This window comes from Mastomys coucha, unplaced genomic scaffold, assembly GCF_008632895.1.
Source record: "Mastomys coucha isolate ucsf_1 unplaced genomic scaffold, UCSF_Mcou_1 pScaffold3, whole genome shotgun sequence".
In the NCBI taxonomy this organism is placed as follows: Eukaryota; Metazoa; Chordata; class Mammalia; order Rodentia; family Muridae; genus Mastomys; species Mastomys coucha.
This window is the reverse complement of record NW_022196909.1, coordinates 27,456,182-27,483,277: the sequence shown is the minus strand read 5'-3', so window position 1 is coordinate 27,483,277 and position 27,096 is coordinate 27,456,182. Positions and strand designations below refer to the sequence as shown.

Genomic DNA, 27,096 nt, shown 5'->3' with positions numbered 1-27,096 from the left:
GATCTTGTTGGGGGACGGTTTTCAGGGTTACCCAGAATACAAAGGCACCCCGAGAGACGGTTTTATTTCCCTTCACTGCCTGGGAGCCTGCAGTAATCCAGCCTTGAGAACAGAAGTGGATTAAGCGGCTGACTTCTTCAGCTCTCATCCCCGTGCTCCCGGCTGCTTTTGCATAGTGCTGGTTGAAGGGAGCTATGGAAAAAAGGGAACCTGTTGGGCAGAAGCATAAAGCACACATTTTCCTTCACTCAGGTTTTTAAGAGGATGAACATTGCGTGCATCTCTGTGACCACTTTCATTCACAAGATGCCAGACATCCCGTAGTTCCGGCATGGGGTTAGTTGGGGCCGTTTAACCCCCAAGTGGCTTTTAACACGCCTTGCATAGCCCTGCCCCCTCCACTGTGTGTCACCGAGAGAGGGACCTGCAGGGTGGAGTATTGTGTAGCACGCTGCCTTGTTTATTCAGGAAAATGAAGGGCTGGAGAGATGCCTCTGCGGTTAAGACCGCCTACTGTTCTTGCAGAGGTCCCCAAGTTCAGTTCCCACGCCTCTCCTCAGGTGGCTTGCAACCCCCTGTAACTTCAGCTCCAAGAGGGAGCGTCCATCCGGGCTCCTTGAGTAGGGGCACAGGCAGACATAATTTTGAAAAGACCAGATGCAGTATGTTTTTAATCTCAGCACTTGGGAAGCAGTGGCAGGTAGAAAAAAATAATAATATAGAAAGAAAAATGGAGCCAGGAGTATCAGAAATAAGAAGCACCAGATGTCTTTCTCCCTAGGCCTGCCAGAGCGGCAAACAGCAAACACTAGTGGATTTACTCTGGCGGGATCCCCATAGCTCTACACAATCTGCACTGACGGGGAACAAGCGGGTGTGATTTGTCCAGTGGCCAGACCCAGGAAGGCCAGGTAGAGCAAGGGAAAGGCCTTGGGTGGCTTTTAACTGATAAGCAAATGCCCTTTATTTCTTCAGAGGCTGTCTGGTAGAGCTACAGAGGAAGGGAAGGAGGAGAAAGGAAATACGGACCTGATGATTGTATCCACAAGATGTGGCGGGCTCAGTCTGGAAACTTGAGAGTTCTAGGCTAGCTCAGGCCCGTGGGTTGACTCAGTTGGCCGAAGAGCTCACTTCACAAGCCTGAAGACCTGAGTTCTATCCCTGCACCCCACAGTTGGAGAGGAACAGCTCTCACAAGCTGTCCAGTGACTTCACCAAAAGCGTGCCTGCACCCACATCAATAATAATAGTATTAATAAATTGAATTCTAAAAAGAGTTTTATGGCCGGGCAGTGGTAGCGCACGCCTTTAATCCCAGCACCTGGGAAGGGCAGAGGCAGGCAGATAGATCTCTGAGTTCAAGGTCAGCCTGCTCTGCAGAGCTGGTTCCAGGACAGCCAGGGCTACCTTGGCTTAAAAATCCAACCAACCAACCAAACAAAACAATAACTTAAAAAAGAGAGAGAGGGGGGCAAACTATGTTGCACGCAAAGATAGCACTTCATTGGCCAGTGTTCTGTCATATTTTTTTCCATTCCTCCACCATAGACATCGGGTTTTTTCCCAGAGCAGAGAGACCCATCATTCATGGGGAGGATCATGAGAGAACGGTGTGAGCAATAGACCTGGGAGCCGCTGGCTGTGTGTGTGTGTGTGTGTGTGTGTGTGTGTGTGTGTGTGTGTGTGTGTGACTCCTCTTCTGACCATGCCTCGTGGTGCTGCCTCCCACACTCCTGCTGTTCTGGGGTGGGGGCGGAAATCATGGATAGCTTTCTCCTTGAAAAACTGGTCCTGGTGTGTGTGTCTGCACCCAGGGTTTCCTGGCTGGTCACCCAGGGTTTCCTGGCTGGTGGAGTTAGTCTCTGGAGCCAGCTCTTTGTACATCTGAGGAGGAACTGAGAGATCTTCCAACTGAGAGGCAGCCATCCCCAAACCAACACCGTTTGCTCCTTGACTCCAGGTCCAAGGCTTCATAAACCAAGCTCTTGATGTGAACCTGAGGAAGGGTGGACATTGGTCTGGTTGGGAAAGGGTTAATGAACCACATCAGTGGGACCTGAGGAAGCTACCTACTGTGTTACATTCATCATATCTGACTATTTCATAGTGTGTGTGTGTGTGTGTGTGTGTGTGTCTCATAGCCACTTTGGGTCCCATTCTTTCCCATTCTTGAGACATTCTCTGCCATCTGAGCGTTTCATTTATTTATTTTATTTTTCAAAATTGTTTTTATTTTATGCATATGAGTATTTCTGCCTGCATACATATACGCCCACTGTATCCATGCTTGGTGCCTGAGGAGGGCCAGAAGAGGGTGTCAGATCCCCTGGGCATTGGAGTTACAGATGGTTATGAGCCACCACGAGCATGCTGGGAACTGAACCTGAGCCCCAAGTGCTCTTAACCATGTATCCGTCCGTCTCTTCAGAACTTTCAATTTCTCATTTTATTCTATGGGTGTGAATGTTTGGTCTGCGTGTGCGCATGTGCATTAGATCCCCCTTGGTGCTGAAGTTAGAGGTCCAGTTACAGGTCTCATGTGGGTGCTGAACCAAACTGGTGTCTTTTGGAAGAGCAGCAAGACCTCTAAAAAGATCTCTCTGGCTCCGCCGTCCAGGACGTGATATTTCTGTAGATGCTTTTACATACCCATAAACAGTATCTGGAACCACAAATGCAGGCACGCCTCCTGAACTCAAGCAGTACTTGAGCCGTTGATTTGTGGGGGTTTAAATGTTTGTAAGTGGTGTTCTGCTGTGTGTACCCTGCCGAATTCTTTTCTGCAGCTCCACATTCGGTTTGAGGGGACTTTTTTTTTTTTTTTTTTTTTTTTTTTTTTTTTTTTTAATGTTGCTGTATGGACTTTATTCATTTAAATGGCTCCATGCTCTGACAGGCTTCTCTAGAGCCAATCCAGCTGTTTTGTTTGACAGCCACTTGAGTGTTTCAGATAACAGTGTCGGCTTGAGCTTCGCTCACCTCCTTAAACTCCGGAGTGGGCTTCTGAAGACTCCGAGATGCCTTGTCACCTCCACCGTGGCCAAATTGATGGCCCTGACGGTCGTGCCCTATCACACTCCCATCAGAATGTGGGCATTCACTAGTCAATGCCAACTTTTGGTATAGTCAAACCTTTACAGATAGGTTAGTTTTGTTTTGATGTAACATTTAATTGACTTATTCGCTTGTGTTTGCATACCTAACTGGGGAGGGGAGTGTTCAGGTTTCCAGAATTACTTTTCTGCATCCACCACGAGTGTTTGAGAATTGAAATCTGGTTGGCAGGTTTGTAGGGCAAGCACTTTTAGTTACAGAACCGTCCCGAGGTCCTTAATCTTTTACGTCTTTGTGATAGAGCACATCAAGTAGCTTGCATTCGAGTCTCAGTACTGGGGCATCTAGCAGAAATTAGCCTGTTTCCTAATTTACCTTGTCAAGTGGCTTCGGCTGGTCACAGTCTCAGTAAGTGAACTTGACAGCTCCAGGTGTGATTGATGTGCAGCTCCCCCGACCCCTGTCTGCGGGAAGCTGAGCCTTTTGTACGGGTCTGGGTGGCTGCAGAGCTCTCCCGACTCCTCTGTGGATCAGCCCATGGCAGAGTCGGCTTATCTGTCTCCTAAAGGTGCCCAGCCCTATTCAGACAGAACTCAAGCCAACAGCCTCTCTCTGGCTATCTTCCTTAAAAGGAGAGGGTGGATGTGCCCTGTGCTTCAGGGAAAACTGAAGTGAATCTTGAAGCCCAGCCCTTTGCAAACAGTAACTGAGCATGCTCAGTGCTGGCAGAAAAAAAAAAAAAAAACAAAAAAAAAAAACGTCAGTGCAGGCTCAGTGTAGTCCATGCTGACTCTTGGTTCCAGAATCTAAAACCTCCGGGAAAACTCCCTCTGAAATGGAAGCAGCGGTGGGGTGGGGCATGGCAGAGTCACCCTGTGTCTGCTACATGCTGTATTTTTTTTCTTTGATTTTTATTTTTATTTTTTTGGTATGTGTATGTGTGCACATTTGCATGCATGTGAGTGCATGCGTGTACCTGTGTGCCTAGAGGCCAGAAGCTGTGTCATCCACAGCTGCTCTCTCTTATTTTTTTGAGACAGGGTCTCTCACTGAACCTGGAGCTTGCTGATTGGCCGAATTGGCTGGATCCACCTGTCACTGACCTTCCCCTGTACCCCCAGTGCTGTTGTGCCCAACTCTGATGTAGGAGTTGGGGAATCCAACTCAGGCCCCCATGCTTGTTTACTGTGGGAGTCGTTTCCCAGCCTTGATTCTTCTATGTAATTCTAGCTAGCCTGGAACTCCTTACGGAGCTCAGCCTGGCCTCGAACTCATAATCCTCCTGGCTCAACCTCCCAAGTGCTGGGATTATAGCTTTTTGCATCACCTCTGCCTTCTTAGCCTCAGAGAAGGCATCGGGTAGCATTTCCTGGGATTTTGATAATCCGTTGCCCCTTGCCGTGTTTGTCTGACCTTTTGCCAACTGATGGGCATCTGAGATTAGCTTCTTCTTTGGCTGCCATCTGAACGCTGCAGTGAATATCCGTGTGCATCCAAGATGCACGCGTTTTCTCATGGACGTTTGCCTCTGTGTGTCTCTTGTCTGTATGCTCCGCAATGGAGATTTTATTTTTTAATTTTTGTGAGACCCTGGGAGGAGGACAGCTCTGTGTAGAAGTGAGGAAACTGAGGACTGCCCCCCACCCCTCCCAACACACACACTTGTGGCGAAGCTCCTTGTTAAGGGCTTTCGTGTCATGAGCAACAAATCCCCTGACTCAGAGTTACATCTGATGCTCTCCTGGGGAAGTTGAGGGAAACAGATCCAAAGGAAGAAAGGATGGGTAGGAGAGGCAGAGTTGGCCTGGGACTACCCAGTCTCACTCCTCCCCAGAACCAGCCCCGTGGCTCTGCACTTTGTGCTTGTAGCCTCTCTCTCTCTCTCTCTCTCTCTCTCTCTCTCTCTCTCACACACACACACACACACACACACACACACACACACACAGAGAGAGAGAGAGAGAGAGAGAGAGAGAGAGAGAGAGAGCTAATGATGCCTTCCATTTGGAAAGGAAACTGATCCAGTAAGTTCATGTCCATCTACATGTCCCATTGGCCACTGACGATCTTTGCCTGACCTAAGCCACCTTTGCCTTCATCACTCCGTTGACACATGCAGATTGGTCTTTAGCAGCATCTCTCGCCCCAGACCTCATTTCTCTCATTGTCCCTGGCTCCTGCCAGGACCCATTCCAGATGGGTGGGGTGGTTAGAATCGGAAGACCCAGGCCACCCCCGTTAGAATAAAAACGCGCCCCCCTCCCCCAACTTGGCAAGCCGTTTTGTTCCACTTTTGAAATGCTTGGTCAAACGAGACAGTTGGTTTTGTTGAGTCCTTCCAGTGAGCTTGCAAAGTTTGTCTCTACCTTTTACGTTGGGTGCAGGGGAGGTGATGAAGCTCCTAGAAGCAGAGTCAATTTGATTTTGGCGGGCGGAAAGCAGTCAGGTTGGTGCTGGGACCCAGGCAATCTCTAACACCACTCGAGGTTCTCTCTAGCTGTATACAGAAGTAGAATCGAGGTCCAGGACTTCAGGCTTCCAGAGCCTCTGATGGGGCTCAGGGCAAGCTGTCCCAAAATATGGCCCGAAGACAGGATTTTTCTGGCCTTCCACCAAAGGAAGATACCCCCCACCACACACACACACACATACACACACACCCTACTCCCTCCCACACCCAGAGCCATAGAAGAGTCTGAACAAACAGACTTATAGTTTTTCCCTAATGTCTTACGTTGAGTCTTGCCATGTAGCCGGGTTGCATGCCAGGATTGCAGGCCTGAGCCGCAGCACCCCAGCTCAAAAGTTCCCATGTAATGAGGAAGCCCGGGTCTTTAGAAACAAGGACATAGATACGTCAACCCACCCTGATCTTCACAGCTTGCGCCCATGGGACTTAATGACCCCATTGTGCGTGGGAAAACTGCAGGCCTCCCACACGGGGACTTTGTCTCAGCTCCCAGGGCAACACTGGCAAACAGCAATAAACTCAGTCGTCACCTTCCTCCTGCCCCCTGCCAAGGAGGACCAGGATAATACCCCGAGGTCAGGCTCAAGATCCCCCCACTCCCCTCCCCCTGCTGCTGAAGGTGACCTTGACACCTATTAACAAGTCTTATTTGTTGGGGAAGAGAGTGGTCAAGACCTTGCCCCGGCAGAGAACAAAACTGTCACATTGAACCAACTAAAAATACCGGAGGCTGTGTGGCCTCCGGGAGAGACAGTGTCCCTGGAATGCGGTGGGGCAGGAACAGCAGGCTCACGCCTTACTTCCTGTGGCTAGCTGGGGAGGGAACCAGCCTCCAGCCACCCGTTCTCCCGTGTCCTAGGCGCGTCCAAGAGGAAGGTGACCCCTGAAGCTAGGACGTTTCTGCACAGAGAGGTGGCACGGCCGGAAACTGAAAAGCCCCAAGTCAGCCCTTGGGGGACCAAGTCACTCGCTGTCTCCATCTGGAATGACACACAGTAGACACAGGGACGCCTCGCCTCAGATACACATCGTAGCTTTTATCTGAACATTTGAACATTTGTCTGGGGGACATGGACGCTCGCTAGGGCTATGAGCTCTCCGCTTGATTAGAAACCAAGGCAGATGTCAGCAAGGATCCTGGCCCGAGGCCCTTAGCTCTGATTACCTGGGAAGTCACAGCTCCTCACCTGGTTGCTTAAAGTCTCCTGGGTGATGCTGGGGGGGGGGGGGGGGGGGGGGGGTGTCGGTGTGTGTTCTGGGTGAGCCACAATAATCCCACCTGGTATTTGTGGTATCTCTAAGTTTTCCAAGGACAGCCCACAGTTGTTCTCAAATGTGGTTAGTGGATAGGTAACGAGGCAGGCGTCTGACCTCATGTGACAGGGAAGGAAACCAAGGCCCAGAGAGCTTGATGGCCATCTAACAACAGCGCTGTCAGCCTGGGCTATCATATCCACTCCTGGGCTCTCCTGAGCAGCCACACGGCAAGATCTTCTCTTAGAAAGCAAAGCCCCCAAACAAGCAACGACGACAGGGCTGAAGAGATGGCTCAGCACTTAGAGTGCCGGTGTTACTCTTCCAGAGGACCCTAGTTTACTTCCCAAACCCGTGCCAGGGTACTCACAAACGCCTGTAACTCCAGCTCCAGGGCATCTGGTGCCCTCTTCTGGACTCGTCCACTCTAACACAGATCTAAAAGCAAATAAGAATCAGTGACGTGGGGAGACGCATGCAAGCAGGAGGGCCTGAGTTTGGGTCCCCAGAACCCACATAAAAGCCAGGCACAGGGGCTAAAAGTCCATGGCTAGATGGTTTAATGGGCAAAGGCACCTGTTGGCCCTTACAGAGGACATAGGCTTGGTTCCCAGAACCCACCAAGGTGGTTCACAAATTCTCAACCTGCACTTAATGAAGTAGCAACAAAAAGAATTTTATGCTGGGCAGTGGTGGCACTCGCCTTTAATGCCAGCACTTGGGAGGCAGAGGCAGGTGGATTTCTGAGTTCGAGTCCAGCCTGGTCTACAGAGTGTGTTCCAGGACAGCCAGGGCTATACAGAGAAACTCTGTCTCTGAATTTTATGGTTGGGGGCCACCACAGCAGGAGGGGCAGGAGGAGCTGTATTAAAAGGGTCGCAGCCTCAGGAAGGCCGAGAACCCCTGCTCTACAGGACCTGACACCTTCTACCTTCTGCGAGCATGAGGCATGTCCATGGTACATATAACAGCCAGCCTAGCTGAACTAGTGAGCTCCAGGTTCAGTGTGAGACTTTGTCTTTAAAAAAAAAAAAAAAAAGCCAGATGTGGTGGCCGATGACTTCTTTAATCCCCAGCAAGCAGAAGCAAGAGGGTCTCTGAGTCTGGTCTCCAGAGTGAGTTCCAGCACAGCTAGGGCCACTCAGAGAAACCCTGTCCCCACCCCCCCAAAACAAACAAACAAACAAACAACACCACCAAAAATTAAAGATAAAAGGTAGAAAAATGGAGACCCGACGGCAGTTTCTAGCCACCACATGTATGCACATGTATACACATGTATGCGAATGTGAACAGGTACATCACATACACACACACACACACACACACACACACACACACACACACACACACAACCATACCAAAAAAAAAATTGGGAGAACTTCTTTTCCTCTTGTGTGGATGGAGATGTATGAAAAGTCCTTGGGGATTAATCTCTGCTCATTGGGGCAGAAGGAATGGTCTGGATGCATAATAAGCCTTGTGCTGGAAGAGTCGGGTGTGAGCCTGGGAGAAGAGCAAGGATCTCTGTTTTGCACTTCTGCTTTGGAGATAGTTGAGGTCTTTGAGGATCCCTGACGGGGGAATTCAATTTCCGGACTCACGTTCCTCCGTGACGTGCGGGTTGCCCAGTACCCTCTTACAAGAACAGGAGAATCTGATTAGCTTTAGGGCCCCCGTGTTCTGCTGGGCCTCAGCCAATCAAGGGAGATTATATATGAATGGACAGTGCGGGTTAGAACTCAGAGAGGGCTGGGGGGATGTGACAGAGGTGCTGGACGGTTTGGGGAGAAGGAGACAGTAGTCCTTATCTAAGCCAACGCACCCTCAGCGATTTCCCTGAACTAGGCGTCACCAGAGGACACCCCGCCCAGATGAGGAGCCACATCGTGGCACCAGCCTGAGGACTTGGGGACACACAGAGGGCAGAAGACAAGGCCTTGGCACCTCAGGCATTAGTGGTCCAGCAGAGGCGTGGACCATGCCTGTGTCCCTGTGTCATCGGGAAAGACACACACCATGACAAGTGCACTGGGGCCAGCTGACTTCTGTATAGAGGACACCTAAGGCTAGGAGGGGGGATGCTGAAGAGAGGGACACACGGCGGCGTGAGGCCGGGCAGATCATGGCATGTCCTGTGCAGAAGGTGAGTTTGCGGATGGCTTGAAGGAACAGGAAACGCAGGGGGTCTCTCTGGCATGGGGTCGCAGACCTGAATCGCAGCCCTCAGAGGCAAGCAGTTCTCTGTGAGTTCAAAGTCAGCCTGATCTGCATAGCAAGTTCCAGGCCCGCTAGGGCTCTCCACATTGAGACCCCCGTCTCAAAAGAACAAAAGCAGGACTCACAGAGGCCGTCGGGTGGTGACTCCAAGGAAGAAATTCGATGTTGTCAAAGCACTAGTATTGGGAGCTTTGGCTGCTCTAGGAGCCTCTGAAGGATTTGTAGGTGCTCCCACACTACTTGAAGCTAACACCGTCCCTACTCAGAAACTGGCTACCATTGGTGAGGAAAGAGACTAGTTCCTACACGGCCGGCCACCGTCTGCAGTAATGAGGTGGGGCTGGCAGCTGGGGCTGCCACGTGCCTTGGGAGGTAGACTGGGAGATACTGGCCTGTCCCTAAGATGCCGCCGACCACAGGGGAGAGTCTGGGAGGCCTGGGCCTTCCAGCTTTGCTGTAACTTCTGAACATTGTCCCCATGATGACTGGGGAAGGGATGGATGCATGGGCAGCCAGCCCCTGCTCGGAAGAGGTCTGGCTCTCCTGGAATAGTTCATTAGGTATGGTGTGTTTTCTGCAAGGCTCATCAGGCGTACTGCTTATGGGCTGGCTGGAGCTGTGGCAGCAGTGCCTGCCACCCGCATTCCTTCATCACACAGTCCCCAGAAGTCGTTGTCTGTGCCCCCTCCCCCATTCCTCCCTCAGTCATGTGTGTGTATGTGTTTCTCTGTGTGTATGTATGTGTGTGTCTCTGTGTGTGTGTGTGTGTTCCACTCTTGAGGATAGCTGTGAATACACTCCAACATAAAATAGTTACTTAGGACATTAAAGATTTCTTTGTACTTTTTTTCGCCCCCAAGACAGGGTTTCTCTGTGTAGCTCTGGCCATCCTGGAACTGGCTCTGCAGACCAGGCTGGCCTCGAACTCAGAAATCCGCCTGCCTCTGCCCCCCAAGCGCTGGGACTAAAGGCGTGCGCCACCACTACCCTTCCTTTTGCTTTTTTTTTTTTTTAAAGATTTATTTATTTATTATGTGTAAGTAATTAGATCTCTTTATGGATGGTTGTGAGCCACCATGTGGTTGCTGGGATTTGAACTCAGGACCTTCGGAAGAACAGTCAGTGCTCTTAACTAACCACTGAGCCATCCCTCCCTCCAGCCCTTGCTTTTTTTTTTTTTTTAAAGGAAAACTTGATTTGGGGTTGTGAGCTAGGAATTTCACTGGGCAGTGGTCTTGGAAAAACCAAAAGGAGAAAAAGAGAAGAAAAAAAAATTCAGTTTCGGTTTCGGTTTTGAGGCAGGGTCTGGCTGTCTTAGCACTCACTCTGTAGACCAGGCTGAAACCAGAGCTCCTCCTGCCTCTGCCTTCTGGATGAGTGTCAGGAGTAAAGGCATGCGACACCACTGTGGGCTCACAAGCAGGAATTTTGTAGATGGCATTGTGCCACATCTGGTTTAGAGGGAGGACCATAAGACCGGGAACTGGGAAGCTCTTTATCCGAGTTCCTTACCTCAGGTGACCTCTAGCCTTTCCTCGGGGCACTGGAATTACCCCGTCCCTACGTCCTTCAGACAAATATGAGGTGGAGCAGCTTGTGAAAGGCCTTGCCCAGTGGAGACCTTGGTAGATCAAGGTCACTGAATAGACCCGTAGGATAGATGGTGGGAAGGGTGGGAAGGCTGAGGGGCCGCCGCTGCCAGGAGCACAAAGCCAAGAGTAACACGTGAGCCAGTGTCCTCCTAGCTTGATCTTGCGCTCCTCCGGCCTACATCCCTAGTAGAGCTCAAGTGTGACTGGAGATGTTAAAAGCACTTCACAGAGCAGAGAGGAAGGCGGAGCTAGGGAGCCAGCGTTTGGGATGTGTTTCCAGTTTTGTAAAGCCAGTATGCGTGGTGTGTGCATTGGTGCGGGTGGGAAAGCACCCTGGGCACAGAGAGCCCCCTGCAAACAGGCATGTCTCCGGGTGGGAGAGAACTCACCCTTTTTACTCTGCTACACAAGAGTGCATTTGACTAGTCCGAAAAAATAAGTACATATTATTGTTGTTTTTTTTTCTTTCTGTCTGCTGGGTCATCCATCCACCTACTGACCTATCTATCTTGAGACAGAGTCTTGTGTAGCCCAGGCTGGCCCTGAACTCTGTGCAGCCAGGGATGACCTTGAACTTCTGAACCTCATACCCCAGCTTCCTGAGTGCTGGGGTGATGTGAGACCCCCAGCTTGTTGCTGCTGTTTTAATTAATTAATTAGTTAATTAATTAACTAATTACTTTTTTTTTTGAGACAGGGTTTCTCTGGGTAGCCCTTGGCTGTCCTGGGACTCACTCTGTAGACCAGGCTGGCCTCGAACTCAGAAATCCTCCTGCCTCTGCCTCCCAAGCGCTGGGATCAAAGGTGTGTGCCACCATCTTTTGGCAACTAATTATTGTTTTACATCTCAACTGCAGTCCCCCCCCTCCTCCATTTCTCTTCAGAAAAGGTCAGGCATCCCATGGATATCAGCCAATCGTGGCATATCAGGTTGCAGTAAGATTAGGTACCTCCTCTTCTATGAAGGCTAGATGAGGCCACCCAGTAGGAGGAAGGGGTCCCAGACACAAGCCAACAGAGTCAGGGATGGCCCTTGCAACCACTGTTAGGAATTGTCGTAGTCAGGGTTTTACTGCTGTGAACAGATACCGTGACCAAGGCAAGTCTTATAAAGGACAGCATTTAATTGGGGCTGGCTGACAGGGGTCAGAGGCTCAGTCCATGATCATCAAGGTGGGAGCACATCTTCATCTGAAGGCTGCTAGCAGAATACTGACTTCCAGGTAGCTAGGACCAGAGACTGAAAGCCCACACCCACAGTGACACATCTACTCCAACAAGACCATACCTCCTCATAGTGCCACTTCCCATGGGCTAGGCGTATACAAGCCATCACAAGAGTCCCACAAAAAGACCAAGTTACACAGCGGTAACACTGTGGAGGGCTTGGGTGGTTTCCATGCAGGCTCCCTGTTAGAGGTTCAGTCTCGTCACAGGCCCAGGTTGGTTGATTCTGTAGACTTTCTTGTGATGTCCTTCACCCTTCCGGCTCCTACTTCTCCTACTTCCTCCACTTCTTCTATGGTGCTCCCTGAGCCCCGCCTAGTGTTTGGCTGTGGGTCTCTCTGCATCTGTTTCATCAGCTGCTGGGTGAACCTCCCTGCTGACAATCGGGCTAGGCACTGATCTATGAGTCTAGCAGAATGTCACTAGGCATCACTCCATTGACTTCTTGAAGAAAAAAAAAAAAATTGTCAGTCGTGATTGGTTCTATTCTAGGTCACTGGGTCCTGGCAGTGTCAGGGGTGGCTCCCTCTCATGGCGTGGGTCAAGCTGGACCAGTCGTTCTTTGGCCTTTTCCATCCATTATGTCTGATTTACTTCCCTTTTTCAGTTGAGATTCATGCGTGCCTCCAAGCTTGGGCCCTCCTCGCTACCTAACTTCTTTGGGTGGGGCTTGCAGCATGGTTATCCTGTACTTTATGACTTAATATCCACTGATAAATGAGTACATACAGTGTTTGGCTTCAGGGTCTGGATTACCTCCCTCAGGATGACCTTGTCTAGTTCCATCCATTTGCCTGCAAATTTCATGATGCCATTGTTTTTAACAGCTGAGTAGTACTCCATTGTATACATGGACCCCATTTCCTTTATCCATCTTCAGTTGAGGTACATCTAGGTTGTTTCTAGTTCCTGGCTACTACGAAGAAAGCTGCTATGAACATAGTTTGGGCAAATGTCCTTGTGGTATGGTGGAGCCTCCTTCGGGTATATGCCTAGGAGTAGTATAATTGGGTGTTGAGGTAGATCGATTCCCAGTTTTCTAGGAAACCAGCCACATTGGCTTCCAAAATGGTTCTACATGTTGGCACTCAAGCAACAAAACTACCAGTGCTCTGGAGACTTTGGGCGGGGCCTGTCATTTGTCCATTGCCACCTTGTATTTCGATTAAGTGGGTCAATATTGGAAAGATAACTCAGAGTGTTAGAGCACTCGCTGCCTTTGCAGGGACCCAGGTTCAGTTCCCAGCACCTACACAGTAGATCCATGGTACCCAGGGCTGCCTTCTGGCCTCCCATGAGCACCAGGCAGGCACGCAGTGCACAAAATATACATGCAGGCCCCATACGTGTAAAATAAAGGTAATTTATTTATTTATTTTATTTTTTATTTTTAATTTTTTTGTTTTTTTCGAGATAGGTTTTCTCGGTGTAGCCTTGGCTGTCCTGAACTCACTCTGTACACCAGGCTGGCCTGGAACTCAGAAATCCACCTGCCTCTGCCTCCCAAGTGCTGGGATTAAAGGCGTGCGCCACCACTGCCTGGCGGTAATTTATTTTCTAATAAAATGGGCTAATATAATTTGTAACAAAGTCATCCTTAAGGTATTTCTTAAGAACTAAAGGAGTTGAAAAAGCACATAATTACATCACTCGGGGATGGGCAAAGAAATGCGTTTAGTTCACTCTGCGCATGACCAGAATCTTGATCTTGCATCTGTTAAATGCAAGTATTGGCCCCATTTCAGCAGTGAGAAGAGAGGGCGGGAGGAAGGTTATGGCAGGTGCTTAATCCAAACGAGCCCAGCTGTTCTTTCTAACACATGAGAAAAGAAGGGGGGGGAGCCCCAAGTAGGGGTTATGCTATTGTGATGGTTTGTATATGCTTGGCCCAGGGAGTGGCACTGTTAGGAAGTATGGCACCTTGTTGGAGTAGGTGTGTCACTGTGAGTGTGGGCTTTAAGACCCTCATCCTAGCTGCCTGGAAGCCAGTCTTCCGCTAGCAGCCTTCAGATGAAGATGTAGAACTCTCAGCTCCTCCTGCACCATGCCTGCCTGGATGCTGCCATGTTCCCACCTTGATGATAATGGACTGAACCTCTGACGCCTGTAAGCCAGCCCCAGTGAAATGTTGTCCTTATAAAAGTTGCGTTTGGCCGGGTGGTGGTGGCGCACACCTTTAATCCCAGCACTTGGGAAGCAGAGGCAGGCGGATTTCTGAGTTCGAAGCCAGCCTGGTGTCTACAGTGTGAGTTCCAGGACAGCCAGGGCTACACAGAGAAACCCTGTCTCAAAAAAAAAAAAAAAAGCAAACGAAGTTGCCTTGGTCAAGGTGTCTGTTCACAGCAGTAAAACCCTAACGAAGACACCTGTCTAGAGTCCGGGTGCTGCTCCCACGTAGAAGCCCCGTGACTCTGTGGAGCCTCTTTGGCTCTCAGTTTCCTCTTCTCTAACATGGAGACGATGACTCTGTCCTGGTGGCGTCGCCTATTGAAGTGGCAGGGAGAAAACCAACCAGTATACTGAAGCCCCTGCTTCATGTCTGGCCCTTGGAACGTCTGCCTTGTTTCCGCTCTGGCTCAGGTGAAATCCTGGATGTAAATGACAGAGCTCCCCTGCAAGGGTCAGTGCCAGTGACCTTAGTCAGCACCCCTCCCGTGAACCTATGTTGGCATTCCGGCCACACACGCGCCCACAACATTCCAGCCACACACGCACCCAGGCCACACACGCACCCACTTCTTAGCCCTTTGCTTCCTGCTGCCCAGGTTTTCTCTAGGAGGTGTCTTGCCTGGAAATCTCCATGTAGAGGCTGTCCCAAGCAGTTTCAGGCATCTGTTGCTTTGCCTAATTATTATTATTATTTTTAATCTCTGAGTCTCAGATAGCTCGGGCTGATTTTGAACTCCCTCTGTAGAGGAGAGTGACCTTGAGCCTTGGTAGTTGTGTGAATGGTGTATGCTGTATGCATACATTTTTGTGTATACATATGTAGAGGCCTGAGAAGGAGACACTGGGTAGCTCCCTTTTATCACTTTTACTGTATATGTGTGTGTATATATATGAATTTGTATATTTGCTTATATGTATACACACATTTTATACACACACACACACACATACACACACACATATATATGTCATCTCTCACCAAATTCAAGCTCTCTGTTTAGCTGGCTAGTCAGTGAGTTTGTTGGAGCCACCCACCTCAGCTCCTAACCACCACCTCCCAACACTGGGATTAGGGGGATGTATAGAATGTGTACATGGGTGCTGGAGATTTGAACTCAGGTCCTCCTGCTCTCACAGCAAGTGCTCTTACCCAGTGTACAAGGCTGGCCTCACACTTGCAATCCTCCTGCCTCAGCCTCCCAAGTGCCAACAACAACGGGCGTGCGTCACTACTCTCAGCTCTCTCTCGTTCTCAATTCCCGTGGAGAGTGGTTGGGAGAGGTGAAATTTTCCACGACCACGCCCTTTCCATAGAAAGTGAAAGTGCCCTTGTTGCCCGTGGTTACTGGCAATCCTGTCTCGACCAGCCTGCTCACTTGGGCACGTCTAGTCTTGAATTGTTTTTTTTTTGTTTTTTTTTTTTTTGTGCTTGTCCTTTTGGGATCAGGAGGGTGGTGCTGGGGTCAGGCACAGCCATGTGGGTAAATAGGGCCCAGTGCCAGGCTACCAGTTCTTTCATTGGACATAGGGCTTGTGGCCAGGGGACTTGGCAAGGTGACATTCTCTCTGCTGATGGCATCTGCTGCCTCAGCCTGAGTCCAACTGTGCAGGGCAACTGAGCTCCAAGGCCCTCTCGGTCCACACTGAGGAACAGTGAGGACCGACTCATGGATAGGGCTAGTCCCTCATGGTGTGGTGGCATGGGCCCTGGAGGCTGATCTGGCTTGGGCAAGAGCTACAGACCTGGCTTGGCACGGGATACTTATGTCCTTGTCTACCCGAGTAGATGCCTATAGAGTCACATGATGCACCATGTACCAGAGCGAGCGTGTGACAGCCTAGGATGCTCTGGGAGTCCCTGTCCTAATGTAAGGTGTCCCAAAGACTGAGAGTTGTGAAAGAAACCACCTGAAGATGTGCTGTGCTGAGCCCTCCTTGTGATCAATTAGAAGACAGAGTGGGAGGGATAGGACAGAGCCTATGGTCACCAGTGCCTAGCCGGCGCACCAAGGACAGGAGCAGAATCCTCCAAGTAGAAGGGGTTCGCATGCGCACGTGCATGTTTGTGTGTGTGTGTGTGTGTGTGTGTGTGTGTGAGTGATTGTTACTGATTGAGTATATGATTGTGAGTGGGTGTCAGTGTGTATGTGTGTGAGAGTGTGTGTGCGAGTGTATGAATGTGGGTGTGTGTGAGTGTATGAGTGTGTATGTATGTATATGAGTGTGTATGTATGTATGTGAGTGTGTGGTGGGTGTGTAGTGTGTATGTTTGTCTGTGATTGAGTATATGATTGTGAGTGTGTATGTGTGAGTGTGCAAGTGTTTGAGTACATGAGTGTGTTGTGTATGTATGTGATTGATTAAGTATATGATTGTGTGTATGCATGTGTTTGAGTGTATATGTGAGTGTGTGTATGTATGTATGTGTGTGTATGTGTGTGAGCGTGTGTGTGTGTGTATGTGTGTGAGCATGTGCGTGTGTGTGTGTGTGTGTGTGTGTGTGTGTGTGTGTAGTTGGGGAGAAGGGACTACTAGCTAGAGTTCTCTGCTGCTTCATGTATCCCACTGCTGTGCCTCCTGAGCCACGATGAATTGAATACCTTAGTGTGAGCCAGGATGAGCCTCTCTTTCCATTAAAGCAAGCACAGGCTGGGCAGTGGTGGCACATGCCTTTAACCCAGCACTTGGGAGGCAGAGATAGGTGGATTTCTAAGTTCGAGGCCAGCTTGGTCAACAGAGTGAGTTCTAGGACTGATGGGTTTGAGTCTCGGCGGGACGCGGCAGCAGACACCAGGCCAGACAGTTCCATGTGTAAGAGGTTTAATTGGGAGGGGGTAGGGGGGTAGCGGCGCAGGAAGAGAGAGGGGAGAGAGAGAGAGAAGAAAAGAGAGAGAGATGGAGGAAAGTACCCATATATATATATATATATATATATATGTATATATGTCATGACGTAGCAGTCCAGGTAAAGGTGGGAGCTGAACCCAATGGATTCTGGGAATATGGTGGCCATTGCCCTGGCGACAGTTCTGTGGACCCGCCCATATCTGCCACAGGTTCTGGATGCTAACAAGGACAGCCAGGGTTATACGGAGAAACTCGGTCTTGGAAAAAAAAAAAAAGCAAGCACGACATCTGGAGAAGGGAAGGATGGAGGTGGACGACGAGCTCGGGGCTGTAGCTGTCTTGGTAAAGGGAGGTGTACTGGCTGGTTTTGTGTGTCAACTTGACACAGGCTGGGGTTATCACAGAGAAGGGAGCTTCAGTTGGGGAAGTGCCTCCATGAGGTCCAGCTGTGGGGCATTTTCTCAATTAGTGATCAAGGGGGTAGGGCCCCTTGTGGGTGGTGCCATCCCTGGGCTGGAGGTCTTGGGTTCTATAAGAGAGCAGGCTGAGCGAGCCAGGGAAGCAAGCCAGTAAGAAACATCTCTCCATGGCCTCTGCATCAGCTCCTGCTTCCTGACCTGCTTGAGTTCTAGTCCTGACTTCTTTTGGTGATGAACAGCCATGTGGAAGTAAGCTGAATAAACCCTTTCCTCCCCAACTTGTTTCTTGGTCATGATGATTGTGCAGGAATAGAAACCCTGACTAAGACAGGAGGTGTTGCCCTCCTGTGGCCCATTAGACCTTTGAGACCATGGACCCTGTGGAACTGAAATTTCCTCGAGTCTCCCACTGGTAAAGGAAAAGGCTGGGGCTGGTAAGATGGCTCAGTGGTTAAGAGCACTGACTGCTCTTCCAGAGGTCCTGAGTTCAAATCCCAGCAACCACATGGTGGCTCACAACCATCCTTAATGAGATCTGATGCCCTCTCCTGGTGTGTCTGAGAACAGCTACAGTGTACTTACATATAATAATAAATAAATATTAAAAAAAAAAAAAAAAGGAAAAGGCTGGAGCCCAGGTACCAGCCTGAGGAACTTGTCTTCCTGGAAGGGATTTCATCTGGTGATGACAACCTGCAGGACCCACCAGCGTCCAGGAACGGAGCCAGTGATGGGCCCTCAGTGTGAAAGACTACGCTTGGCTCTGCATACTATTTACGCTCTATTTCAAGTTAAATCTCCTTTCTCTGCTTTTTACTAGTTCCTGTCTGTTTGATTGGCCTACGGGGGACAGGTGGCCAAGCCTAGTTTGTTAAGGCAGCTAGAACTCCAGTTACACCAGTTTCTAGTTTCCATGTCTCTTCTGAGAGGAGTTTCGTCCCATGGTGACTCTTAGACCTGAGAAGGGGAGCAAAAGTCTCCAACCTGCTTTTTGTTTGTTTGTTTGTTTGTTTTTTCTCAAGACAGGGTTTCTCTGTGTAGCCCTGGCTGTCCTGGAACTCACTCTGTAGACCAGGCTGGCCTTCAACTCAGAAATTCCCCTGCCTCCGCCTCCCAAGTGCTGGGATTAAAGGCGTGCGCCACCACTGTCCAGCTCCAGCCTTCTTTTTCATGTGAACTTTTTTGCTCTCTGTGGGCCAGAATCAACTTACAATGCTGGAGTTCATGATATAGTATCTTTATGGAAATAATCCTCCAGTTAGGAGCTTCAGAGAGTCCTGCCTTTTCTAGAAACCTCTCCCTACCCAGCTGGAAGACCTCAACAGCTCTTGTTAGGTAGGCCCTCAGAGGTCAGGGTTGGTTGCAGGGTGAGCTAAGCTTAGACGTGCTAGTAAAGGACTATGCTCCCCTGGTTTTGAATGGATCATTTAGCTACCCTTGGCCCCACTCTTGAACCTGTAAAAACAGGGATTAAGAGCGTGTCCCGGACAAGGTCCTTTGGAAGGGGAAATGCCACACTGGATGTGAAAGTGCTTGGCTTATGGAAACCCACACTAGGATTACAGGAGGGCTCCAGCAGCCAGCAACATTCGAGAGCTGCTCCTTGGTGCCAGGCAACTTTCAAGGCTCCATTCAACACACTTCCTTTCCCCAGGGGCACCCGCACGGTGTCAGAAGGGATGGGCGTCACCAAACAGTCAGGACTTTTGTGTGAGGAGGGAGGCTGAAGAAGCGTATCCAGAAGGCTGGGATGGCCTTGTGACTTACTCCTGGAGGGCCAGGTCCCTACTGCCTGCAGATGCCTTCTTGCTCCTCCAGAGGCTCCAACATCTCATTGGGTCCTCTTTGACGCTCTCGGGCTCACCATGCGTTGGGATCAGGTCTGTATTTTCTGGCATGACTCTTGGGACCCTGTGTGATGCAGCCACTGGATAGCCAGCTCTCTTGGCTTCTTCATTTCTTGAGCTGTCGGCTCCATCTGCACTGAACTGATTTCCATTCACCTTTGGCCACCCACACACCTGCTTGTGCCTTGGACGCACTTTCCGATGTCACCCCCCCCCCTCGGGACTTGTATTGTATCGTGAGCTTTGTTGACGCCCCCAGACTAAGGCCCCCATGCCTACACTGGTGCTGCCAGCCTTGGGGTAGAACACTGTGTCTCCACCCAGGGCTATGCTTCTGGGTAATTTCTGTCTCGCTCTTTGTGGTGGCTGATTGTCCTTCCTGTGGCTTGTCCTGAAGGAGAAAGAAAAGACTGGCTGGATGATGATAGGAACCGGGGACAGTGATTCCCTCTTAGCACCATGATTATCTACGCAACAGGAGACAGCAGGGCCTGGAGACCAGAGCAAATTACGCAGAAGTGACCTAGCCTGGGGACTCTGTCCTCAAGGCAGGACATTTCCAGCCATTCTGAATAGTGAGTACAGGGTATCATTCTCTGCAGCCAATCAGCATCAACATCTTGTCAGTGTTACTGGGTCATAAATCTGGCTACAAGCTGCAGGAGCCTTCTGTGTGCAAAGGGGCCACTGCGGAGACTGAGGCAGAGCACAGATACTGCAGGATGTTGTGATGGGTGTGTTGGGGGCCCAGTACCATGGGAAGGGTTATCTGCGCCCCCCCCCCCTTTAGAGGACTTCAGGAGAAAGACTTCTCGTGGCCCGGCCCTTGAGGGGCTGGGAAGGGTTGCTTAGCCGGAAAGAGACGAAAAGCATTTCGGGTGGGAGTGACCACAGGACCAGAGAAGCCTGAGGCAGCAGCAGCAAGAGATGTAGGGGGGTGCTTGGGCAAGTTCAGAGAGCGTGGAGTGTTGCTGTTGAGAGTGGGTGCCTCTGGGGTGGGGAAGCAGCTCAAGGGAAGGGAGAGAGGGCATCGACCAGGTCTGTCCTGTGAGAGACTCCCATGGCAGTGGGCAGAGTGGAAGGACAGATGGAAGATGGTACCGGAAACGTCTGTGGTATTACTAGGTCATGGTTAGCTGGGTTTCCTAAGTATGGGAGAAGCCTAAGAAAGCAATGGCAAACCAAAAAAAAAAAAAAAAAAAAAAAAAAATTAGCCAGTGGACACCACAAGACAGAGCCACGAGGACAGGTGTCTAGTTCATGTCGAACAAAGACAAGGGACTGTTCCACTGAGCTATGCCACCAGCTCCCTAGTAAATACTTTATTTTGTTGGAGACAGGGTCTCTCTCATAGAGCCCACGTAGCCAGAGATGACCTGAGCTGCTCGTCCTCCTGCCTCCAGCTTCCTAGAGCTGGGATTCCAGGCATATGCTGCCAGACCCAAGTTTGACCCAGGGCCTCATGCATGCTGGGCAAGCATCCCACCAACTGAGTAATAGCCCCTGCGCCTCTTCCAGTGAAACACTTTTTGAGAGAGTAATCAGAAAAAAGCAATCAGGGACGACCCAGGGGGTTGAGATTAGGAGACTCTCTGTGTGTGTGTGTGTGTGTGTGTGTGTGTGTGTATGTGTGTGTGTAGTTGTGAGCATGTCAAGTAGGCACAAAGTCCCCACGTGTGGGCATGGGGCCCTTGACGCCAGACATTCTGCATCTGGGGTTAAGGCTCCCCTTGGGAAGGTTCTAGCTCTTTGACTATCACTCTGCTTTCTTAGGAATTATATTTGGGACTAGAGAGATGACTCAGCACTGAAGGGTACTTGCTATTCTTGCAGAGGACCTGGGTTCAATTCCCAGTACCCACGTGGTGGCTTACAACCATCCATCTATAATGCCAGTTCCAGGAGATGCAGCACCTTCTTCTGGCCTCTGCAGGTGCCAGGCACATACACAACTCCCTTAACATACACGCAGACAAAACACTTATGCATATAAGATAAAACTAAATGAGACTTTAAAGAAGGTTATGTGCCCAAAGAAACCCACTGGCATTACTGTCCCATCGTTTGTTCATTTATTGACCTGTTTTTTGAGAGTCTTGTTATATAGTCCAAGCTGGCCTTCCACTTGTGATCCTCCTGCCCCAGCTTCCAGAGTGCTGGTATTATAGGCGTACACCACCATGCCTAGTTAAGTCCTATTTATTTCAACCGAAGAAACAGAAACACACACACATACACACACACATACACACACACATACACACACATACACACACACATACACATGCCTTAGACAACAGGGCTCGGACTTGAAGCTGGGTGGCTGGCTCTAGAACCCGTGTACTTAACTTGTATGGCCCTGCCAACCAACCTTGACGAACTAGCCACCTTTCACAGAGGTAGGGATGCTGAAGGTGCCAGGAGGAAACCTGCCTGTATCATGCATCTCCTCAGGGGCCGAACAACACTTAACCATGTGGTATTCCAGGATTAGAACGGGCCTTGGGGTTGTCTTGTTTCTAGGTAGGGAAGGGGGAGCGGCAGCATTTGTGAACCAGCTCGGGGTGGCGTGGTTGAGGGGGTCAAACAGCCTCCTTTGGTACCATGTTCCCTCTAGGCTGCCCCAGTGGGTCGACCGTCCAGGCCGCCCATTTCTTGCCCTGACATCCCATCCAGGCTGGACCTGAACTGAACTCCCCTTAAACTCAGCCTTATTCTTCTCCCTTCTTGTCCTTCCCCCAGATTGATAAGTATCTGTATGCCATGAGGCTCTCTGATGAAATTCTGATAGACATCCTGACACGCTTCAAGAAAGAGATGAAGAATGGCCTCTCCCGGGATTTTAATCCTACAGCATCCGTCAAGATGCTGCCGACTTTCGTCCGGTCCATCCCAGACGGCTCGGGTGAGTCTCTGATAGACCCAACTCTGTGAGCTGAGCACTCTGCGAAACCCGTCTTTCCAACAGATGAGCTCATTTGCTCATGTTACACATTCACATTGTAACTTCACATTGGTCCAACTTTACCCTCTGTCCTTCTATCCACTCATCTACCCACCCACCCACTCACTAACCTTACCCACCTGTTTACCCACCCACTTACCTACCCACCTATCCGTCCTCTCACCCACCTACCTACCAACCCACCCACTCACTCACCCACCCACCCATCCACCTACCCATTCTCTCGTTCCCCCATTGATCCAGTTATCCCTCCCTGCATCCACACATCAACCCATGTGTCCTATGTCTGCCAGGCATTTACCATGGGCCAGGCACTGATGATATCACACTGGACACTACTGATCTACCTACCCTCAGGATTATGTGACACTTGGAAAAGTCAGCATTTAGGGGTTTACAGGTGCCATGGGGGGTCTTCTCCATCTCTACAGTAAACCAAGGGTTGTTCTGGGGGAAATCCCAAGGACCAGGCCATCTTTCCTTTGGTGGCTCCAGATAAGTAGCATTCCTAGTGGCCAGGTGGGTCTTGGGCTCCGAGGTGGGACATTCAAGTCCTCATTTGGACAAATTCCCTACACAGTAAGTTAAGGTAGCCCCAAGAATTCTCCCCTTGGTCTGCCTTCTTGTGGCTCCTGCCTGATGCAGGGAGTTGAAGGACTCCCCAAGGGCTGACAGTATTGCTCACTGGGGAATTAGCATCTGCTCTTTACCGCCCAGTGGTCGCTCCGAGGTCCTGGCTTCATTTGCTCACTGGCAGCCATCTTGTCCAGCCAATACATCGTCCTTAACTACTAGTTTGCAGAGGTGGCTGCTGAAGGGTTCACCCACCGCATGCCATGAGGGGAGCTGCGTTCCAGGAAGTCAAGTTTCTTTTTGAGTTTATACACACTTCTGAGGTTTCTTCCCTGGAGACCTTTTCTGGAGGCCTGGATTTCTAGTCTGGTCTAGCGATTTTAAGAAGCAGCTCGTGAGCCTTTTTCACGATTTTCCCAGCAGGGGGCAAGTGCTGGGCTTGCTGTGTGTGCATTCTGGTGGGAGCCAGAATAGTCCTAGCTCTACCTGGTCTTAGGAATGTCCTCAATGAGTCTTGGGCCCTGGTTACCGTTTGGGGGCTGTTTTGTGGCTGGGATCCTCCTTCCACACACTGGTGTCTGTCTCTGATGTCTCTTTGTTCAAAAATTGAACTGGCTCCACTCAGGACTTTTTTTGTCTGTTCAGGGGTTGGTTTAGCATTTGAAGCGGTTCTGGCCGGCCGAATGACCCTGGCTGCTGTGCCCTGTGTGTGTCCCGGTGCCTGTGGCCCCTTGTGTTCAGTCTCAGTTTTTCTCAGCCCTGGTTGACCCACAAGCAGGCTGAGACCCACTCTGTCCTGTGTCTGAGCTGAGGTCATCCGTGACTTTGGCAGCTGAGTCTGGAGGGAGTGGCGAGTGAGCTGGGTTTGGGAACTTGGAAGGTGACCGTGAGCCTGTGTGACCAGGAAGGAGGAGTTGGGAGTGAGAAGGAAGAAGGTCTTTCAGAACCTGTGTGTCCCACCAGCTCCCTCCTAGGACCCTTAGATCAAGCTGTGGCTCCTCCCCCGCCGTGGTCCCTCCCTAGCCGTAGCTCCTCCCCCGCCATGACTCCTCCCCCACCTTTCCCTCCATTTCCAGGGTTGAGGGTCTCAGAGTGGGGCAGTAGTAACCTGGACACTTTCCCCCTTCAGATAAGCTTCCAGACCGGGCCCACACATTTAGGATACCCCGTTCTCCAGTTCCCTCTTGTCGACAGCCCCCTCTCCTGCCCCCAGGTAGATACTAAAATCCCTGGGCAGTCCGCACGAAGGAGATCTGTTTGCTTTAGCACAGCGGGCTTCCCCAGAATCTGCTTCCACATCTCATTTATCTGGAATCTCTTATTCTTAAAAAGCCTCTGAAATCTGTATTGCTTTGTGTAGCGTTCCCGTTGGCCCCCTCCCTCCCCGCCTTCCTTTCAGTTAGTCGAACATCATAATCAGCCCAGTGGCATTTTTCCTTTGTTAATGTTTCATCAGAAAATGGTGTGTCTCGCACTCAGTGGTATCCTAACCTTGATGACTCACGTAGCTATGCACCCGTGTCGGGACACAGTCGCAGGGTTTGAGGCTTTGAGGCGTCTGAGCCAGTCACCTGGGCCTTTGCCTCGCGACCCCCCCCCCCCCCCCCCCCCCCCCCCCCCCGTGATCTGAAGAGCACAGATCAGTATTAGTAAGAAGAAGAGAGAGGAAAGGAGAAGGTGAAGCCAAAGACTTGAGTGACAATGACCATTGGGGCCTCTGGGTCTTTGTCACTTGTCCTAAGGGATGCCAGCCATATTGGGTTAGGGCCCACACTGGTGATCTTCTCTTTACCAGATGATGAAGAGCCCGTTCCCAGATAAGGTTCCATTCACAGGTTGGCAGTATGACCCCTGGATACAAATATTCATAAGATTGTGTACCTATGGGTTTTTATGTTCAAAGATAGGTAGGTTGGTCAGACTGTCTGACTGTCTATCTAATTAATTATCTATCTATCTATCTATCTATCTATCTATCTTTCTATCTATCTAATTATCTAATCTATCTAATATCTATCTAATTATCTAATCTATCTAATATCTACCTATCTAATTATCTAATTATCTACCGATCTAATTATCTATCTATCTAATTATAATTATCTATTATCATCTAGCTATTATCTTATCTATTATCTATCTGTCCATCTATTTAATTATCTAATTATCTATCCATCTATCTAATTATCTACCTATCCATCTATCTATCTATCTATCTATCTATCTATCTATCTATCTAATTATCTACCTATCTATCTAATTATCTATCTATCTATCTATCTATCTATCTATCTATCTATCTATCTATTCAGCGTCTCACTAGGTAGCCTTAGCTGGCCTGGAATTTACAGAGATCTACCCGCTTCTGCCTCCCAAGTGCTGGGATTAGAGGTTTGGAGTTTGTTTGTTTGTTTTTCCCCCTTTCATACGTATGAATGTTTTGCCTGCATGTATGTGCTCCATGTGCTTAGGTCCTCTGAAGTCAGAAGAGGGCATCAGATGCCCTGCAACTGGAGTTATGGATGGTTATGAGTCATCAGGTGGGGATGTTGGGGACAGAACCTGGGTCCTTTACAAGAGCAGCTCCTACTCTTGGCCACTGAGCCATCTCTTTAGCCTCCCTTGGATGTTTTTAATAGACAGTATTCCCCGTGAAGTTTCTCTCAGTTGACTCTCGTTCCTGAGGTTTTTCCCCCTGTCCCATTTAGTGCTAAAGGTATTGTAGGTCTTGGTTAGCCTCGGAGCCATGGGATGCAGTACATTCTTGGATGTTTGTTTCTTTGTTGTGGGTCACGCAGGTTCTTTACAGAGGAGAAGCCACAAGATAGTTTTCTGAAAGCATAAGGGCGGCATACCATTACCTTTTTCCATTCAAAGCAGAATGATTTATAGTGTGTTTGGGCTTTTTTTTATTTTTTGAGTCCTGTAGTCCTAGGAACTCTTTCTGTAGTCCAGGCTAGCCTTGAACTCACAGAGATCTGCCCGCCTTTGCCTCGGGTGCTGGGATTGAGGCTGAGAGCTACCACATTCTACTTCCTTTGAGACAGGGTCTGATGTAGCAGCGGCTGCCTTGGAAGGTGACTTGAAGGTGACTCTGAGGGTGACTTGAAGTTCCGGTGACATCCAGCTTTCTTGGCTGCCTCTGGTGGAGTTTAGGATAAAGGATGTCATTGGAGCTGGCTTGCCCGTAGCTCGCTCCCAGAGCAGGGCACTTCCTGGAGGCAGTTTCTGTTTGTGTTGTATTCCAGCGCAGGCTGGGGCCAGAGGCACCTACCTCTGTGTTTGCTTTCCATTATTTTCTGGTAATAATGATTATCATTAGAAGGGCAGAGAGGTTCTAGGCCCTTCAGAGCTCTGCTTAATGAGCCTCTTGAAGAGCAGCTCCCTCCCTACAGTACTATGGGAAATTGCTGGGAGGAGTTAGAGCAGGAGGCCCCATGGGGGTGCGGGGAGAGGCAGATTTGAAACTAAAGACACAAAGAGGAAGTTGGACAGACGCCTGCTGAAGCTGAACTCCAAGTAAGAGGAGGTAAAAAAAGAAAGAAAGAAAGAAAGAAAGAAAGAAAGAAAAAAAGAAAGAAAGAAAGAAAATCCAAACTAATGGAGAAGGCTCCAGCACTCTGACTCTAGTTCAGCATGACCTGGGAGAACTTACTTCAGCCTCAGCCTCTCTTTGCCCCTTCTGTTAAATGGGTGTGAGGGAGTCTGGTAACACATACTTACGATTCCAGCCTTTGGGAAGTCTGAGGCAGGAGAAATGCCATGAGTTCCTCTATTTATTTATTTATTTTAATTGATTGAGGGGCTGGAGAGATGGCTCGGCGGCTAAGAGCACTGACTGCTCTTCCAGAGGTCCAGCAACCACATTGGTGCCTCACAACCATCTGTAACGGGATCTGATGCCCTCTTCTGGTGTGTCTGAAGACAGCGATGGCCCATACTCATATACATAAAATAAATAAATAAATCTCACTTTTTTTTTGAATGAACCGAATAACATAATAAACAGGAAATGGAGGGCATGGTTCTCCCCACCTTGACTGCTGTAAAAGGCGGGATTAAGAGGAAGGGCCTGTAGGGTTTGTCAGCATCAGCAGCACGCTCTGTAGCTCCTTGGCAGGGCCTTTCTCTAGGCCCTCAGCTATGGGAACCCGTCCTGGGGCTGTGTAAGCTTCTACAAGGGTGAGCGTTTTAGAACTCCGCTGGTACTACTGATGCCGGTGGAAGGAGACAGAAAGGGAAGCACAGCCAGTGCTCTCTCACCTCCATCCTCTCTCAACGGGCTGCATAAGACAGGGGGGGTGAGCCTGAAATGGGCCTGCTGGCGCTCTGTCTGTCATCTGAACACTCGGGAAGTGCAGGCAGGAAGATCAGAAGTTCAAGGTCACCTGCATAGCAACTTCAAGACAAGGCAGTGCTATGTGTGACCTTGTCAGAGACGGCAGGATGGATGGATGGG

General features: G+C 49.8%; 1 protein-coding gene across 6 annotated transcripts in view; it reads left to right on the top strand.

Moving 5' to 3' along the window:
* Hk1 (hexokinase 1) overlaps positions 1-27,096 on the top strand; it is a 106,143-nt gene that overhangs the window by 35,608 nt on the left and 43,439 nt on the right. For 4 of the 6 annotated variants that reach the window (XM_031348720.1, XM_031348722.1, XM_031348721.1 and 1 more), the window contains one exon: positions 21,842-22,004. In XM_031348720.1, coding sequence (XP_031204580.1) covers positions 21,842-22,004 — 163 coding nt within the window. Of the gene's footprint in view, positions 1-8,902; positions 8,925-19,023; positions 19,133-19,496; positions 19,675-21,841; positions 22,005-27,096 lie in introns of those variants that run through there. The other 2 variants (XM_031348725.1, XM_031348724.1) reach the window with 2 other exon arrangements.